This window comes from Physeter macrocephalus, chromosome 5 (genome assembly GCF_002837175.3).
Source record: "Physeter macrocephalus isolate SW-GA chromosome 5, ASM283717v5, whole genome shotgun sequence".
Classification (NCBI taxonomy): Eukaryota; Metazoa; Chordata; class Mammalia; order Artiodactyla; family Physeteridae; genus Physeter; species Physeter macrocephalus.
This window is the reverse complement of record NC_041218.1, coordinates 28500306-28517536: the sequence shown is the minus strand read 5'-3', so window position 1 is coordinate 28517536 and position 17231 is coordinate 28500306. Positions and strand designations below refer to the sequence as shown.

The following is a 17231-nucleotide window of genomic DNA, read 5'->3' as shown; positions in this document are numbered from 1 at the left end:
AATATAACTAAAATACTGGAAGGAGAAGGTGAGAATAGGATATAAGGAACGTTTGAATTAATAATGGCTGAGGGCTTCCCTGGTGGCGCAGCGGTTGACAGTCCGCCTGCCGATGCAGGGGACACGGGTTCGTGCCCCGGTCCGGGAGGATCCCACATGCCGCGGAGCAGCTGGGCCCGTAGACCGGGGCTTCCCTGGTGGCGCAGTGGTTGAGAATCCGCCTGCCGATACAGGGGACACGGGTTCGTGCCCCGGTCCAGGAAGATCCCAAATGCCGCCGAGCGGCCGGGCCCATGAGCCATGGCCACTGAGCCTGTGCGTCCGGAGCCTGTGCTCCGCAACGGGAGAGGCCACAACAGTGAGAGGTCCGCGCACCACAAAAAAAAAAAAAAAAAAAAAAAATGGCTGAGAATTTTCCAAGTGTAATGACACACACCAACCCCTAAATTCAGGAGGCTCAGAAAATACTGAGCAAGAGAAATATCAAAAAACTCATACCCAGGCATATCATATTTGAACTGCAGAAAACTAAGCCAAGGAGAAATTATTAAAGGAAGCCAGAGGACACAAAAACAAACAAAACACCTTACAGAGAATCGAGGATAAGAGCTTGATCGGACTACTCATCAGAAACCACACAAGCAAGAAAATGGAGTGAAATCTTTAGAATGTTAAAAGAGAAAAAAAGCTAATTCTATATCTAATGAAATTATCCTTTAAAGATAAAGAAGAAACGGAGACTTTATCAGATATACAGTAACTGGGGGAGTTCATTATCAGTAGTCCTGCCTTTCAAAAAATGTTCAAAGAAGTTTTTCAGATAAGGAAAATGATGTAGGTGAGAAACTTGGATCTACATGAAGAAAGAAAAGTGTCAGAGAAGGAATAAATGAAGGTGAAATTACATATATATATATACACACACACACACATATATCTTTTATTTTTCTTATTAATTGATCTAAAATTTATCTGTTTAAAGCAAGAGTAGTAACAATATGTTTGGTGAATAGAGCATATTATAAGAGAAATGAATGACAGAAATTTCACAAGGATGGGAGGGAGGAATCGAGAATTCTCTATTATGGGAGAGCTGCACTACACTTGAAGCCTTATAGTGTTATTTGAAGGTAAGCTTAGAATATTTTAAAATACATATTGTAAGCCCTAGGGCAATTACTAAACACACTTTTTAAAAAGATAAGTAGTACATCAAAAGAGAATATAAAATGGAATCATATAAATGTTCAATTAAAATTAAAGAAGGCAGAAAAAGGAGGGGAGACAAAGTACAACTGCAAAAAAGAGTCAACACTTAAAAAGACTGCAGAATGTGATCCAACTACATCACTTTATATACAAATGGTCTAAACACACCCATGAAAAGACATAAATTGTCAGACTGGATTAAAAACAAAAACCAGAGGTAATATGCAGCTGTCTACAAGAAACCCACTTTAAACAAAGAATCAGACAGGTTAAAAAGAAACAGATGGAGAAAGATACACCATGCTAATCCTAATCAAAAGAAAGCTGAAGTAGCCATATTAGTTTGAGACAAAGTAAACTTCAAAAAAAAAAAAAAAAAGATTATCAAGGGACAAAGAGGGACTTTTATAAAGGGGTTTAATTCCACAAAAAGATGAGACAAAGTAAACTTCAAAAAAAAAAAAAAAAAAGATTATCAGGGACAAAGAGGGACTTTATATAAAGGGGTTAATTCCACAAAAAGACATGACAATGCTAAATGTGTATGAACCTAACAAAGCATCAAGATACATGAGGCAAATACTGATAGAACTGAAGGTAAAAATAAATCCATTATTACAGATAGAGATTTGAACTAGAAGTATTGGGTTGGCCAAAAGGTTCTTTTGGTTTTTAAGTAAAAATAAAAGATATGTTTTTCATTTTCACCAAGAACTTTATTGAACAACATATTCACTGTTTTTGTTCCACTACCTTCTGCCATTTTTCAGGCAACTTCATAATTCTATCTTCCCAAAACCTTTTATCTTTTTGAGTGAAGAACTGTACCAGATGCCTTTTACAGTCTTCCAGGGAATCGAAATTTTTTCCATTAAGAGAATCCTGTAAAGACCAAAATAAATGGAAATCCAAAGGTGCAATGTCTGGTGAATATGGCGAATGAATCAGAACATCCCAGCCAAGAGACTTCCCTGGTGGTCCAATGGTTAAAGACTCCGCCTTCCAGTGCAGAGGGTGTGGGTTCGATCCCTGGTCGGGGAGCTAAGATCCCACATGCCTTGGAGCCAAAAAAACAAAACATAAAACAGAAGTAATACTGTAACAAATTCAATAAAGACTTTTAAAATGGTCCACATCAAAAAAATCTTAAAAAAAAAAAAAAAAAAAAAAAAAAAGAACTTCCCAGCCAAGCTGTAACAGTTTTTGCCTGGTCATCAAAGAAACACGTGGTCTTGCATTATCCTGATGGAAGATTATGTGTTTTCTGTTGACTAATTCTGGATGCTTTTCGTCGAGTGCCGCTTTCAGTTGGTCTAATTGGGAGCAGTACTTGTTGGGAATTAATCGTTTGGTTTTCCGGAAGGAGCTCACGACAGAGGACTCCCTTCCAATCCCACCATATACACAGCATCACCTTCTTTGGATGAAGACCGGCCTTCGGTGTGGTTGGTGGTGGTTCACTTCGCTTACCCCACGATCTCTTCCGTTCTACACTGCCGTACAGTATCTACTTTTCATCACCCATCACAGTTTGTTTTACAAACAAAATTTGTTACGTTTAAGTAGAGACTCGCATGCGGGAATATGGTCAAGAAGGTTTTTTTCGCTTATGTGGAACCCAAACATCAAAGCGATGAACACAACCAAGCAGGTGTAAATGATTTTCAACACTTGATTTGGATATTTTGAGAATGTCGGCTATCTCCCACGTGGTATAACATTGATTGTTCTCAGTTAATGTCTTGATTTGATCGCTATCAACTTCAACTGATCTACCCGACCGTGGAGCAACGTCCAGCGAGAAATCTCCAGCACGAAACTTTGGAAAACACTTCTGACACGTTCGATCAGTCACAGCGCCTTCTCCATATACTCCACAAATCTTTTTTTTGCATTTTAGTTGCTTTTTTACCTTTCTTGAAATAATAAAGCATAATATGCCGAAAATGTGCTTTTTTTCTTCCTTCTTCAATATTAAAATGGCTACACAAAAATTCAATTTTGATAAGTTTTTTTTTAACGCATGCTGCTATGACAGCTGTCATAATACAATCTAACAAAACTGTTTTGAATGAAGTTAAAGACAACTAAGCACTACTAGAGCCATCTGACAGAAAACATCGAATGAACCTTTTGGCCAACCCAATATGTTCCAAATCACAGAGGACAGAAACCAGGAGGTCAAAACCCTTGCTGTAGAAGTGATCTTTAAAAGTAAACAAAAGATTAATTTTAGTACATTTTGAGTAAATAAACATAAACTCGTAGGTCCACAGGAATTTACGTTATGACCCTGTAAAATTCAGGATAAATTCTACTGCATTTGTAATAACTTATTTTAGAGGTCTACCTGCTCTATTAAGACTTCAGCACATAGAGAACAAATATTTAGTTAAGGTTGGTTTCCCCAACACCTAGCAAAGTTTTTGGCTTAAATACTCGGTAAACATTTACTCAACGTCTGAATCTGAATTTTACTAATAAATTATGTTCATCAATATTTAACTATACAAGTGAGGTACTGCTCCATTAAAAATACAAAGTCCCAGCTGTGTTTCTTTTACAATGGAAGATTTTGGCTGTACAGTCATCCTCCAATATTATCAAAACCACCACCTGGTTTAATAATACAGTAAAAACAACTACAGTGAAAGCATGACTTGTTCACAGGGTTAAGCTTCCACATTGCTTTTCCATTAATTAACTGCTAATTTATTCATTGGAAATGATTCACAAATTAGTAATGCAAAGTAAATGATACACATAGAATACAGAAATTGAGAAGTAGATTTGCAAAAAGATTTAAAATAAATGTAAACATATGTACATTATAGAAGTGTGACTCAACACAGGAATTTTAAAATGCCAGAATTTTGTCAATTTAAATTGTATATTAGGGCATAGTTAAATAATTTACTGCTCTAAAATAAGCAAACAAAATACAACTAAGGGAGGAATACATTTAGACAAATCATAGGATCTAAAGATGAAAGACATGGAACAAACATGATATTTTATTTAGTTTTTCATATGTATGATTAAAATAACAACTGAAGAGAAAATATATTATTTACTCTGTCACCTCTAAATTATGTAGTTTAGCAATCTTCTTCAATTCATTTCTATCTGGCTGGGTTAAAGAAAAAGTTTTTGAAATTTCAGTCACTTCCATAAAACTCTGAAGATGAGTATCATACCTTTATGAAAAATTATTCTGCAGTGAGGAATACCTGTTTATTATAAATTGCCAAGCTTCTTCAGGTAACAGACGATTTTCACTTTACTATTCAGGGCATGCCCCATACATATATACCCAACAGGTACAAATCTGAGGTCCTAAAATAGGGCACATGGAACAATTTCTTACTGAATAAAATGCACAGATATTCTTCTCCTATCAAATAATTCTTTCAAAGCTTCTTCCAAATGTCATTATTTGACATATTAAAATTCAATTTCACTCACCTTTTCACACAAAGTGATTAGAGAAAGTAAAGTACATCTTCATAGGCTTGTAAAGTCTTGGTGTTCATTCTGTGAGTCAGGGGAATAGGAAATATCATGCTCACTTACCTGACATGCATTATAAAGAAGTTGGTGTTCTAGTTTTTTAATCCCCAAAATCTGCTGAAACATTTCGTAGAGTTGTTCCTTGCTCAGAATAAGTTCAGAAACAGCACTTAGGGCCATTCTGTTTGGCTGTTTACACAAGTCCTCTTCACCCCTGTAAATGGCATCATATTTGGCTATCCAGGAGCTCAGCACTGTCTCTTTGCTCAAGCCATCGATTTCTGGCAAACTCCGCACACGTTTTTCTATGTTTTTCTTAAACACCTCTCTGAAGTCATTAGCAGAACATCCTCCACTCTGAACCATTCTGGCCACTCGATCACTCTTCAGAAAAACCTGAAAACAAAACAAAAGACAAAAGAAAACAAAAACCCACTTACAATTAGGCATGGACACTAACTAACACCAACTGCTTTTAGCAATCCAAGAGTTATGACACCAAACATTCCACAACCGTTCAAATGTTTTACAATACGCACTAACTAATGACAAAATGGAGGCTCCAAATCATCTCTCTTAAAATGTTGAAATGTTTAGGAGAGAAAATGATGAGTCTTGAGGAACTTGTAAGATGATCCAACCTTGACCTACACACTCCCCACCTGAAGGTCATGGAGATCTCTACAACTGAAACCCTTAAGAGTTTATTGAAAAGGTAACTGGAGACATGAACCCAACTTCCCTAGGTGTACTTGGGAGTTCTGGTTAGTTCTTCAGCAAGGAGACGGTCCCTTATTGTTTGAAAATCTGAAGGCCAATAGTGTGGTAAGTCTAGTATCCAAGTCAATACCCTCCGGGTATAACTGTTAATCAAAACTACTCCACAGCTGGGGGGTACACCTGTCCCCACCCCTGACTTCACTAGCTCCCCAACTTCTCACACACTTCTCGTAGCTGGGAAAAATCGATGACGAAAAAGCAAACTCTAAAACTTTTAGCTGTCCACTAATATCAAGAAAGAAATAAAACACAAACAATGACAACCAGGGAGAGAGACAGTTTTGAAATGGGTAGGAAGAGATGGGTAATAAGTAATAAGGTCATACTGTGCAAGGGACATCAGACTTGGCCTCGAATCTCTCCTTTCTTCTAAGTCACAGACCCAAATATCAACAAGTATCAGCCAAGATTCATGAAACATCTATTCTGTCATCAATATTCCTAAGAAGCCTCTATGGGTCATATGAGACTGATTTTATTCCTGTTTTCTTCCTATAATAACAAAATAATAACAAAAGCTCCTTCCAAAGAACCTGTAGGACTATTTAATGCAGCCCCCATGAGTTATATCTGTTGTTAAGGCTTATGGAACAAAAATTCATGTCAGTCTTTTCCCTAAGAACTGAGGTACTCCCAAATTATGACCCCACTATTTGCTCTAATGCTACTACCATGTCTGTCGGCATGTGGGCAAACAGCATGTGTGGTCTGTGCAAAGCAGCTTCATTTGTCCCAGTGACTGGCATCTCAGCTACCAGGTCCCAAACCTTTTCCCCACTTAATTTCTCCTCTTTTCAGACCACTCATACAACATAGTTTCCTATCTTTGATCAATGGCCAGAGGGGATTCCTGACTCTTGAATATTTTGGTTAACTAACGTACTGAATTAGGAGTGGTGAATTTTACACTAGGCAAAGATGCATGACACATACACACAGTGCTTCCTCTCTTTTTACTAGCTGTGGCTCAATTACAGTCAAAAAGACTCTTATTTTTTGTTTCTAAGCCAAAACTAATTCTTAAGCCCCAAGTATAAGAATAGTGTCTTTAATTTATTTAGATGAAGGAAAATAAAATTTAGATATTTAATATTTTATCTAAAAATGCCATTTAACTACCTCTAAACACACAGGGGTCTCTCCATCTTCTTTCTCATCCTCATCTAATTGCACTACTCTCGTTGGGCACTAGACTTCAAGATAAATGTTATACAGACATAATTTTTCTAATTTCCGTTACAGCTGTATCTTGTTAAATGGGAACGTACGGAGGCTCAGTAGTCAGAAGGGGCGGACTGCGCCAGTTGTCAATCCACTGCTTTCCAGGGCTGTCTTCCTGTGGCCTTGCCACTGGTACAGTTTTAGAGGGTGCTGGAGGGACACTGGAAGAGGAAGGGCCCTGGTTCCCGGTTCTCTTCTTATACCTGGAGGCACGTGGCACCAATCCCCGGGGCAGCTTCTCTGCAGACCCCAAGGATGGCTTCGCAGGGCGCACCCACACTGGCAGATTCCCGGGCAGTTCTGCAGTGCAGCACTGCAGAGGCAGGCTCCCGTGAGCCCTGCCGGTACGGCACTGCAGTTAACTTGTCTGCCATCTGGTAGGATACGCCATATCTTCTCCAATGAGGTCCGGACCCCAGCCTTTTCCAGATTTGCTCCTTCCGTGGGTGCTCTGCTCCCTGTATCTGCTACTCCTGTATTCTTTAGTTTCCCTTGCCCATTGTAGCCAACCCCTCATTGTTTATAACAAATTTTCCCTGATCAATTATCGTGTGGCTTCTGTCTCCAGACTGCACCGTGATACAGAAATACTGAAATGCTGCATGGGACACTGTATCTAAGAGAAAATATTTGAAATTGAAACAACTTTTAAAAATTTGGTAATTGTATAAAGCCGGAACGGCAAGATGTTTCTAAAGCACAACATAAATGCCTTACAATTGGCTTCAGAAAACCTTTTAATTGCTTGATATCTAATACTCTTTAAGTTAGGAGGCATTTCATTTTTTTCAACCTCTTCCGTCTGTCAGTGCTAAATTCTACCAAGTAACCAAACAGTGTTTTTGAAGCAAGGGCGCTGATGAACTTAGGTTTTTGCAGTCTTAGTTTCCTCTGTAAAACCATACCTAAAGCCATACTAACTCAGTCCAATTGCATGTTATCTAATCAACATTTACTAAGTGGCAACAATATGTCAGGCATTCTGCTAAGTGTTGGGGACATAAAGACAAATGAGCCAAAGACCCTGCCCTCAAACAGCTCACACCACCTGAGAGAGACAGGATACACAGTAAAACAGAGGACAGGAGCAATCATAGAGACCTATGCAAAGGTGGGGGGAAAGAAAAGGAAGTTACTAACTCTGTTATCTGGGGGGCAAGATTGGGGAGGAGAGGGAAACAGGGCAGAGGACCCGTGATGATTTGAATGACCTGTGGGTTGAGTAAGGGGGAAAGGGAGAAGAAAATACGTTTCAGGAAAATAAAAGAGGTAAAAAGCAAGAAGCATAAAATCGCATGACCTTTTGAAGGAAACATAAGAATTTTTATACTTCAGGAGCATCAAATATAAGGGTGAATGGAACACAAGTTGTGCCAATCAGACCAACAGAGACCAGATGGCCAAATGCAGCGTGTGCCAAGCAAGGAATCTGAGCTCTGCCAGTGGGTCAGGAGTCGACGATGGCTAGGTAACCTCGGTGCTGAAATACTGCGAAGCATGATTTAGACAAATAACTGGTGTCAGCATCAAGGGTAGGTGACAACTGACCAGAACAGAGATTGGGATCAGTTATTTGGAGACCAGGTGAAAAGCAGTAAGGGCCTGATCTAGGGCAATTCATGGGCTACAGAGAGAGAGGCAGAGGAGAGACAGCTGGGAGACAATTAGCATACCCTGCTGAGTTACAGTGTGTAAAGGCAGGGAAAATATCATTCACAGTTTTTACTGGGGTGTCTGGATTCCACTAGCTAAAAATAATTAAAGAATACAGGTGGAAAAACGTGTGTGTGTGTGTGTGTGTGTGTGTTGTTTGTAAATGGTGGTGGGTATATGGGGGGGAAAATATCATTCACAGTTTTTACTGGGGTGTCTGGATTCCACTAGCTAAAAATAATTAAAGAATACAGGTGGAAAAACGTGTGTGTGTGTGTGTGTGTGTGTGTGTTGTTTGTAAATGGTGGTGGGTATATGGGGGGCAGGGTTCTGGATTACTAGTGTAGTTTTTGGTAGAGGTCAGCTTTTGGAGACCAAGTATAGTAAAAACAGAGTGAGGAACAAAACTCCATGAAATACCTATATTTACAAAGCTGGCAGAAGAACTGGATCCAGGGGAGGCTGGTAGTGTCAGAGGCAGAAGGAAAAATACGACACATTAGCAATCAAGAGGGGAGACAGTCCTGAGAGAAAGAGAATCAAGTACCACAAGGGAAATCAGCAGAAATCTGATTGTCTCTACCACCATCTGGTCACCTTTGGCAGAGAAGATAGTAGAGTGGTAAAGAGTAGGAAGTGATCTGCAGAAGCAGAAAAGGACAAGTTGTAATAAAGGTAAGACGGCAAATATTGGCTTGGCCAAAAAGTTCGTTCGGGATTTTCCGTAAGATGTTCCTTAACGTCTCATGGAAAATCCCAAATGCACGGCCAACCCACTATAAACTGTCCTTCTAGAAATTTTGGATGAAAAGGGAAATGAGAGGAAGGCAAAAAGCTGAACTGGGAAGCGACATGTAGGCAATGAGGGAGACAAGTCAGGAAAGAGAGGCAACTTAAGGTACGGATAACAGAAAATAGTGATGGTACGTCACTTCTGAGATTAGCCTGTGGAAGCCTGCAGTGCGCTCTCCCATCACATACCCGGGGGGGTGCAAGCTGCTGTGATGCAAGGTACTGAAGCCCTCGGCCTAACAGCCCTCAGTGAACTGAGGCCAGCCCAGAACCACGGGAGTGGACTGGAAAGCAAATTCATGACTAATTGAGCCACGAGTGTGATCTCAGCAGACAGCTTGATTGCAACTTCGAGAGACCCGGAGCAGAAACATCCAGCTAAGCCTCTCTCACATTCCTAATCCTGAGAAATGCACGTGAGATAACATGCATTTACTGTTTTAAACTGCTATGTTTTGGGATAAATTGATAATAGATAATACATAATCTATTATTTATAATGCAATAGATAATACATGGTTTACACTGTATTCTATCACATTCATGTCATATATCCACATGGTTTACACTCTTACTTCACGTGGGTGTCAGGACCATCATTTCCTCAGAGGAAGCCCCACCCCTTCCCTCTATTCATCATGACACCCTTTTATCTTGCTCTGTTTTTCTTTTTAGCACACAGCACTACCAGATATGTATTTACTCTATGTCTCCCCAAAATATAAGAGCCACCAGCGCAGTGACTTTGTCTTGTTTTCTAGTGAACCCAGTGCCTAACACAGTGCCTGCCTATAGTAAGGGATCAATAAAGGTTTGTTGAAAAAAGTGATGACTGTCTATAGACACTGAATCCTCTAAGGCTAAAGAAGACAATTTAGATAGGCACCTGGATCACAGGCTTCCTAAGGTATGGATGCCCATGGCAGAGGAACCAGGAGATGGATAAACACCGAAAAACTGCAAGCGTCATAAGCGGTAACAGTGAACAGGAATGCACTCCAGAAGGCAAAAGAGATTTCGCCTGAGGGAGGAAGAGCAATGATCTGAAAGCAGGAAAGAGGCACAGCCCTCCTGGCCCTAGATGTGGAGGAGAAAGGAAGGCCTACCATCATCCGAAGGCTGTTCCTCCCTGTGTCCTCGCGAAGGTCCCATCCCAACCATCGTTAGGTCTGAGGTGCTCCACGTTCCCAATCCCAACGCCGTCACAAAGGGTGATCCACCAACCCCTCCTAATCGCACTTCAGCTTCAGACTTGCGTCTCCAATACCGCCCATGAGCTCTGCCGACACGTCCCACTGACACCCTAAACTTAACAAATTTCAAATGGGATTCATGACTTCTCCCATTATTTGCTCGACCTCCTGCTTACCCGCTTCAATGAGTATCAATCCCTGCTTCCCTCCTGGAGAGACCTGGAAACCATTCTCAACTCCACCATCTCCTCCATGTTTATTTCCCAACATACAGCTTGTCGCTAAACCTTGCTGATCCTGCTCACCCTGGAGCTCCTCTGAAATCCTTCCTCACTTCCTCACACCCCACAGAAGCTGTTCCTGCCCCTCACTGTGACTCAACTGGCTAAGAACAACAGCCTCTTAGGTGGTCTTCCTGCCTTCGAAATCTTCCTGATAGACACTCTACTGTCATTTTCCCCAACTTACCCTCTTCGCTGGTATCATCTTTTTTTTCTTTTTTTTTTAATCTGGCCGTTGAAATTCTCCTCCAGCTTAAAAATTCTTTGCTAACTTTCCACCAAAAGTCATCAGCAAGGCCTCTGAGGCCCTACACTTCAACTGGCTCCAAACTACCTATCACTTTGGCTTCATCACAAATCTCTCTCTCTCTCAATCTCCATGCCCTGCCCTCCACCATCCTTCCTTCAAAAACTTCACACTGTCCATCTCACCACCACCAACTTACCTCCTAGCAACTATTCAGATCCCTGCTCAGTTTGACCCTCGGTGAGTCCCCGAATCACCTTGAATCGGCCATATCCTATGTTGTCTGTATGCAATCCTAGCACCCTTTCTTCTTCCTTTAAAGTCACTTTGTAACTGTAATACTTAACTGCAAATTCTATTACCGTCTTACTTTTTACTCACTAGACAGTAAGCTCCATGAAGCCAAAGACTGTTTCATTCACCACTGTATCTCCCCCTCCATGCAACTGCATAATTTAAACAATTAACCAGTATGGTTTACTGAGTTTCAGTTCCTTGCTTACAGAAGAAAGTATAGGACATGAACCTTGTCCATATGAACGGGAGAGGGAAAGATATCTCAGAGGGAAGGAGGCACAATGAGTGATGCCACAGAGAATGAGTTTTGGGAGAAAAATAAAACGTTTATTGTCTAAAAACATAATATTGTCTAATTTTCCATCTGCGCTGTTCTTGCAGAAATGACAGTTTTTAATTTTTCAGATGTTACCAGATATCAAACTGTAACCATGATGGATTTAGTCTTATTAGATATCAACTGTCTTAATCCTGTGTCCTTTCATAAGAACAGTTATCAAGTTAAAGGCAGGTAAAGTGTGATCACGTGCAAAGGCTAGTCCTAGATTCTGCTCTCCAAGCCTAGCGTGCACATACACCAGCTTTCTGCTCTAGGCCCCAGGATCCTCAATGAACTTCTGTCCGGAGAACACATGACAGAGTGCAGAAGAGAGCACATGACAGGGTGCAGAACACATCCTGGTGCAGAAGCGGCCACGGGAACTTAGTGTATCAACACACCCACCAGTGAGCAGATATTCTGTCTCCCTAGAGCTCTTCATATATTATCTCCTTTCAGCCTCATCATCACCCTGTCCCTTTCTCCATTATCGTTCTCTTTTACAGATGACGTGGTCAGGCTGAGAAGTGACTAGCCCAAGATCACAAAGTTATTGGGAGAACAGAGACTGAATCCCTGCCTCTGGAATCCAGAAGCAACATTTCTTTATTCTCCTTACGCACTCTTCCACCCCGCTATACCCCACTCCTACCGAGGGTTCGCCCCTGCACACCATGTATTTTGCTGGGTGCTGGCCAACACATGTGGAATCACCAATCAGTGACCTCCCTGTGAAAAGGCCACTGAATATACAACCAACTGAATACACAACCGGCGTGGCAGGGTGAGGGTGGGGAGTTACGATCCGGACATCAGAAAAATAATACACCACATATGCTACCTTTCTCCACATTTTACTGGGTTTTAACTTGTACGTGGGCTCTCTGAGAACCACCAACTGCCACCCTTCCCATTCACCTGCTCAGCTTAGAGACCAAAGAAGTTACTGAATAGCTTAAAGTCATGGTGAACTAATAACAAAATGGAAATGTGGTGACTGCAACAAGCAGCTGTGTCTGCAAAGGGTAAGTCTGCTCAGCTGTCCAAATAAAACCTCAAATACACTTTTCTACCAAAGTACTTATTGTTCACGTATTGCTTTTGATCTGAAACATGCGTTGCTTCTCTGACTCAGAAGGATTGTATAACGATGAGAAAAACATTATCTGCTTGCCAAATCACTGTGGTCATCTATGACATGGTTCCTGGGAAGGCCGCCAATGTGCGTTCAGCCAAGAAAACACCGAGAAAGTACAAGAGCCCCACTTCAAAGAGATGCCTTTTTCTCCTGAATAATGACAAATAAAATACTGTCTAATAATTCTAATAATCTACGCGGCCCATGGAGAAACAGTTTCTTAAACTATTTTTCAGGTGTTATCGATACATGATCAATTTTTTTGTAACAATGATGAATTTGATTTTACTAGATATCAAATAATTCCCAGTTTTCCGGCATAAATACCAGTATTTCCTATTGGTCACTTCTCAGGCCTAAAGCCAGTCAATGGATTATTCCCTGTTGGCACCCTGTGGTGCCAGTCTCTTCACCCATCCAAGTCTCCCTCAACCTACCTTTCCAGCCTTCTCTTCCACTGCTCCTGAGAACATATTTTCTTTTCCAATAAAGGGAACCGCTTGTTTAGCCTTTGACATTCTCTACAAGCTTCCTCCCCCTTACCGTACCCCATCCACTTGTTCCATAAACATTTATCAAAACATACTCCCTGCTGGGCAATGTGCTCAGTGCTGGCGATTTACTGGTGAGCAAAATGACATGGGTTTGCTGCCTTCACAGAACTTATAGTGGAAGAAACAAACTAAACGAACTAAAATGACTGCAGCTTGATGTATACTACTGATCATTTCTGGCACCATAAGAGTCTGTAGCAAGACTTTGAATCTATTTGAGGAGGTCACAGAGGCTTCCCTGAGGAGGAGAATGGAGGTATGAAGACCAAGAGGAATCAGTTGGGAAACGAGGGGAGACCAAGGGACCATGGGGTAGGGTGGGACACAGCTGGTCTCAGCGGGCTTCAGTGAAGGGAATGAGGCTATAGTGGTGTGAGAAGAGATTGGAGAGAAGGGACAGGCTTTATAAGCCTTGGAAAGGTATCTGGTCTTTATCCCCAGAGCAGCGAATGCCGTCCAAATATTTGTCAAGGAGTCACATGATAAAGACTGCATTCTGAAAACAGCTAAAATTTACTCTAGGGGCTTTATATATATTAACCCTCAAACACATAAGGTAGGTGCTAGGATCTGTTTTAAAGGTAAGAAACAGGGCTTCCCTGGTGGCGCAGTGGTTGGGAGTCCGCCTGCCGATGCAGGGGACACGGGTTCGTGCCCCGGTCCGGGAAGATCCCACATGCCGCGGAGCGGCTGGGCCCGTGAGCCATGGGAGGCCCGCGTACCACAAAAAAAAAAAAAAAAAAAAAAAAAAAAAAGGTAAGAAACAAAAGCATAGAGAGGTAAAGACACTTGTCAGAGGTCATACAGCCAGATTGTAGAGGAGTGAAAGTCTAAGCCCAGACCATGCAATCAAGTGTGGTGATTGATCAACTTACGGCTCATTAAACTGAGTGGGATAGAGCAAGGAGCCGGTAGAATGAGTAGGCCAAATGTACTCCTGTTATCTTTCCCCAGCTTATGCCAGGTCTTCATCCTGTGCCTTCTTAGCACTTCCCATCCTCTCTGGAGGTATGAAAAACACCTGTCCTCAAGCAAGCAAATTCTGCACAGCATCACTGTATCTCTCCCCTGCTTAAGACTATGAACTGCATTAGAACTGTACCTTTAAAGCCTCTGCAGGGTCTGGTATCATTGGATATTCAAATTTTACAGAAAATAATGAGGTTCTTATCGCCGTAATGGATTTTGGAAAGTTATTAAATCCGAAAGGGGGGGAGTTTTGACCAGTGTGGAATGAGGTTTTCACTGATTCAATGTAAAGAAATGAACATAAAGATTACAAAGTAATTCTAGTAAAGCTAAATTTCCTCCATATTTTAACAGTAGAAATCATATGTACAAGTCACTTCTATGTAATACAATGTTATTAACAATAGATTGTGGGTTAGTTTTTTTGTTATAGCGGTTAATGATCTTTCTTGGCAAAAAAATAAGAGGCTATACTTGACAATGGTGGTTTTTTTTTAATCCATGAATTCCCAAGGTTTAGAAACCACTGATTTAACCAATCCCATTCCCTTTTCAAATGTTAAGAAATCATACCTTAAAACTGGCAGCAATCTTTTTAAAAAACATAGATAAGTGATACGTCTAGACCTTTATCTGTAAACTAGGAAGCAGGTGCTCACCAAAGACCCTGCCTTATAACTTCTCTAAATCCCTTATATCAACTCTAAAGCCCTTAAAGCAAATCTAAACCCCCTAAAGTACCAAAGGCTTCTCGCATTGTCTGCGGGTAGGAATTGAGGCGAGTTTATATCCAAATGAACATAAATGTGATTTGAGAAGTATAAAACTATTTTTGGGGGGAAAAAATACACATGCTCTTCCCATCATCAATATTACAAGGTTTTTATCAAAGCTTTTTTCTTCTAATATTAGCTAATAGCAGATCCTTTAGTCTTCCTTTATAGATATCCTCCAACTCAATGATTAGCTTAAATCTCCCTAAGCCGATGGCAAATTCTCCTTAACCCTGTAACTACAGAGCCAGAAACTGAAGAATTTAGCAAACCACTGACTCCAGGCACAAATCTAAACAGAGAAGTACGATCACTGAGCACTAGCTGGGCTTCCAATCTGCACAGGCTGAAAGTCTTAACGGGAAAAAAAGATCATGTTCACAGTGGAAAAGGGAGCATGATAAACGTAAATTTGTGAAGTCAATTTCTATATGCATACATAAAGTGAAAGAAGGCATCACCCCCTCCTAATCCATCCCCTCACCCTTCCCCTATTTCATTCGATGTTTCATGGTATTATAGAAAATTTTAGAAAACTCTGAAAGTTCCTGGGTTGGGCTGCCTTGTTCTGCCTAGTCTATGAAGAGGTTTTTTGTTTGTTTGTTTGTTTGGGGGGGGGGTGGTTTGCCCTCATTATAATGATATGGAAAGCAAATTTTTTAAACGTCTATTACATTTACAGTCTTATGCTATCTAATGTTCAGTAAATCCCTAAAATCATTTATCTTTATTGTATGGAAGAAAATGTGCTGTTTCCACCGTTACAATATTCCAACCCTGGTCGTGTAATGCTGTTCACCTCACCCTCACGTCTGCTGCACTGCTCTCCTCTCGACGAGGAAAGAATGTACCAAAACCTGGAAGGAAATCAGACCTGAGTGTTCAAGGTGTGACACAAGCTGAGAGACTCAACTGTTCTCCGTCAGTTTTGCCACTGGTGGAATAGGAATTATATCCCTTTTTTCAAAGAGTTTTTTTTTTAGTATTATATGAAATAATACAGTAAAATAAGCTTTTAATCAGTTATGCGAAGTGTGATCCGTGGACCAATGCCACGGATTGTTACCTGTCCCCCGACAAGTACAGAGTATGTCTGTAGAAACTTGCAGTGATGTTGACATTGCCATGACATCCCAATACATGATTTTGTAGCAGTATTTTGTTATGAAAATGTCCAAACATACAGAAAAGCTGAAAAAAGTCTGTAGTGGTTTGAAAATCACTGACTTAACTGATCCTATTCCTTTATCAAATGTGAAGAAATCATTAAGTTAAAACCCACAGCAAACAATCTCTTTTGTTCTGACATTTACCTTCAACCTAGATTCCACAAATAACATTTTACTCCAATTTTTCTTTCACATAACTATCCGTCCCCATCAGTCCAAATTATCTTCATTATACATTTCAGAATTAGTGAAATGCATGATCTTGTGTTTTTACAAAATAATCCACAATGGACTGAAAATAATACAGGTCCTTGGCTGCAGATACATCATCTCAAACTTTTTTTTTTTTTTTTTTGAGAAGATGGATGATGTCCTAATGTTGACACAGAAATTGGGAGAAGATATTTCCAGAAACCAAATTATATTTTCCACAACACTATCAGCATACCAGAGAATGAGCTACTGTCCTTTCAGATGGAAGTTTTATAAAACATGAATCTTGAGGATTGCGAGTGATTTGCTCCTGATAAGCCAAGAGCCTACAAGCAGACAAAGTTCCAAAACGAAAAAAGAATTTCTGGAAAGTAAATCAATCTTAAAAGCAAACATTCTGTTAAGTCAAAGAAAAATGAACCCCAAACCTTTTGAACTACATTTCCCCGGCATATAATGACTCTCACTAAATATCTGTTGAACGATACCTTGTAGTTATTTGTTTTTCCACCAGATGGCAATGTTTTTAATCTCAACATGTGATTTTTCAGGATTGAGCAAGACTTCAAAGGTATAAATCCAGTCACCCTTCCAGAGCTTGAATTCCCTCACCACCGCCGCCGCCACCACCACCATCAAAACGACATCCAAACCACCAAACTCCTCTAGGGAAGAGAAACTCTCGGCTCTCGGAGGCAATGGCCTGTCGATGGGCAGGACACACTACCTGAAAGTTCTCTGTTTCAAGGGGGCAACACTCTCCCTGTAGCTGTCACTCTCTTACCTACTTGTAACCCCTGTAAGAGAAGAGACAATCTAAATTCTCCCCAGGGCTTCCCCGGTGGCGCAGTGGTTGAGAGCCCGCCTGCCGATGCAGGGGACACGGGTTCGCGCCCCGGTCCGGGAAGATCCC

At 40.8% G+C, this 17231-nt stretch overlaps 1 protein-coding gene across 16 annotated transcripts in view; it reads right to left on the bottom strand.

Annotated features, from left to right (window-relative positions):
- Positions 1–17231, bottom strand: part of CADPS2 (calcium dependent secretion activator 2) — a 552734-nt gene that overhangs the window by 346918 nt on the left and 188585 nt on the right. For 15 of the 16 annotated variants that reach the window (XM_028489806.2, XM_055084855.1, XM_028489809.2 and 12 more), the window contains one exon: positions 4783–5115. The exons of the other annotated variant lie outside the window; for it this stretch is intronic. In XM_028489806.2, the coding sequence (XP_028345607.1) occupies positions 4783–5115 (333 nt within the window). The remainder of the gene's footprint in view (positions 1–4782; positions 5116–17231) is intronic. 16 annotated transcript variants of the gene reach the window in all.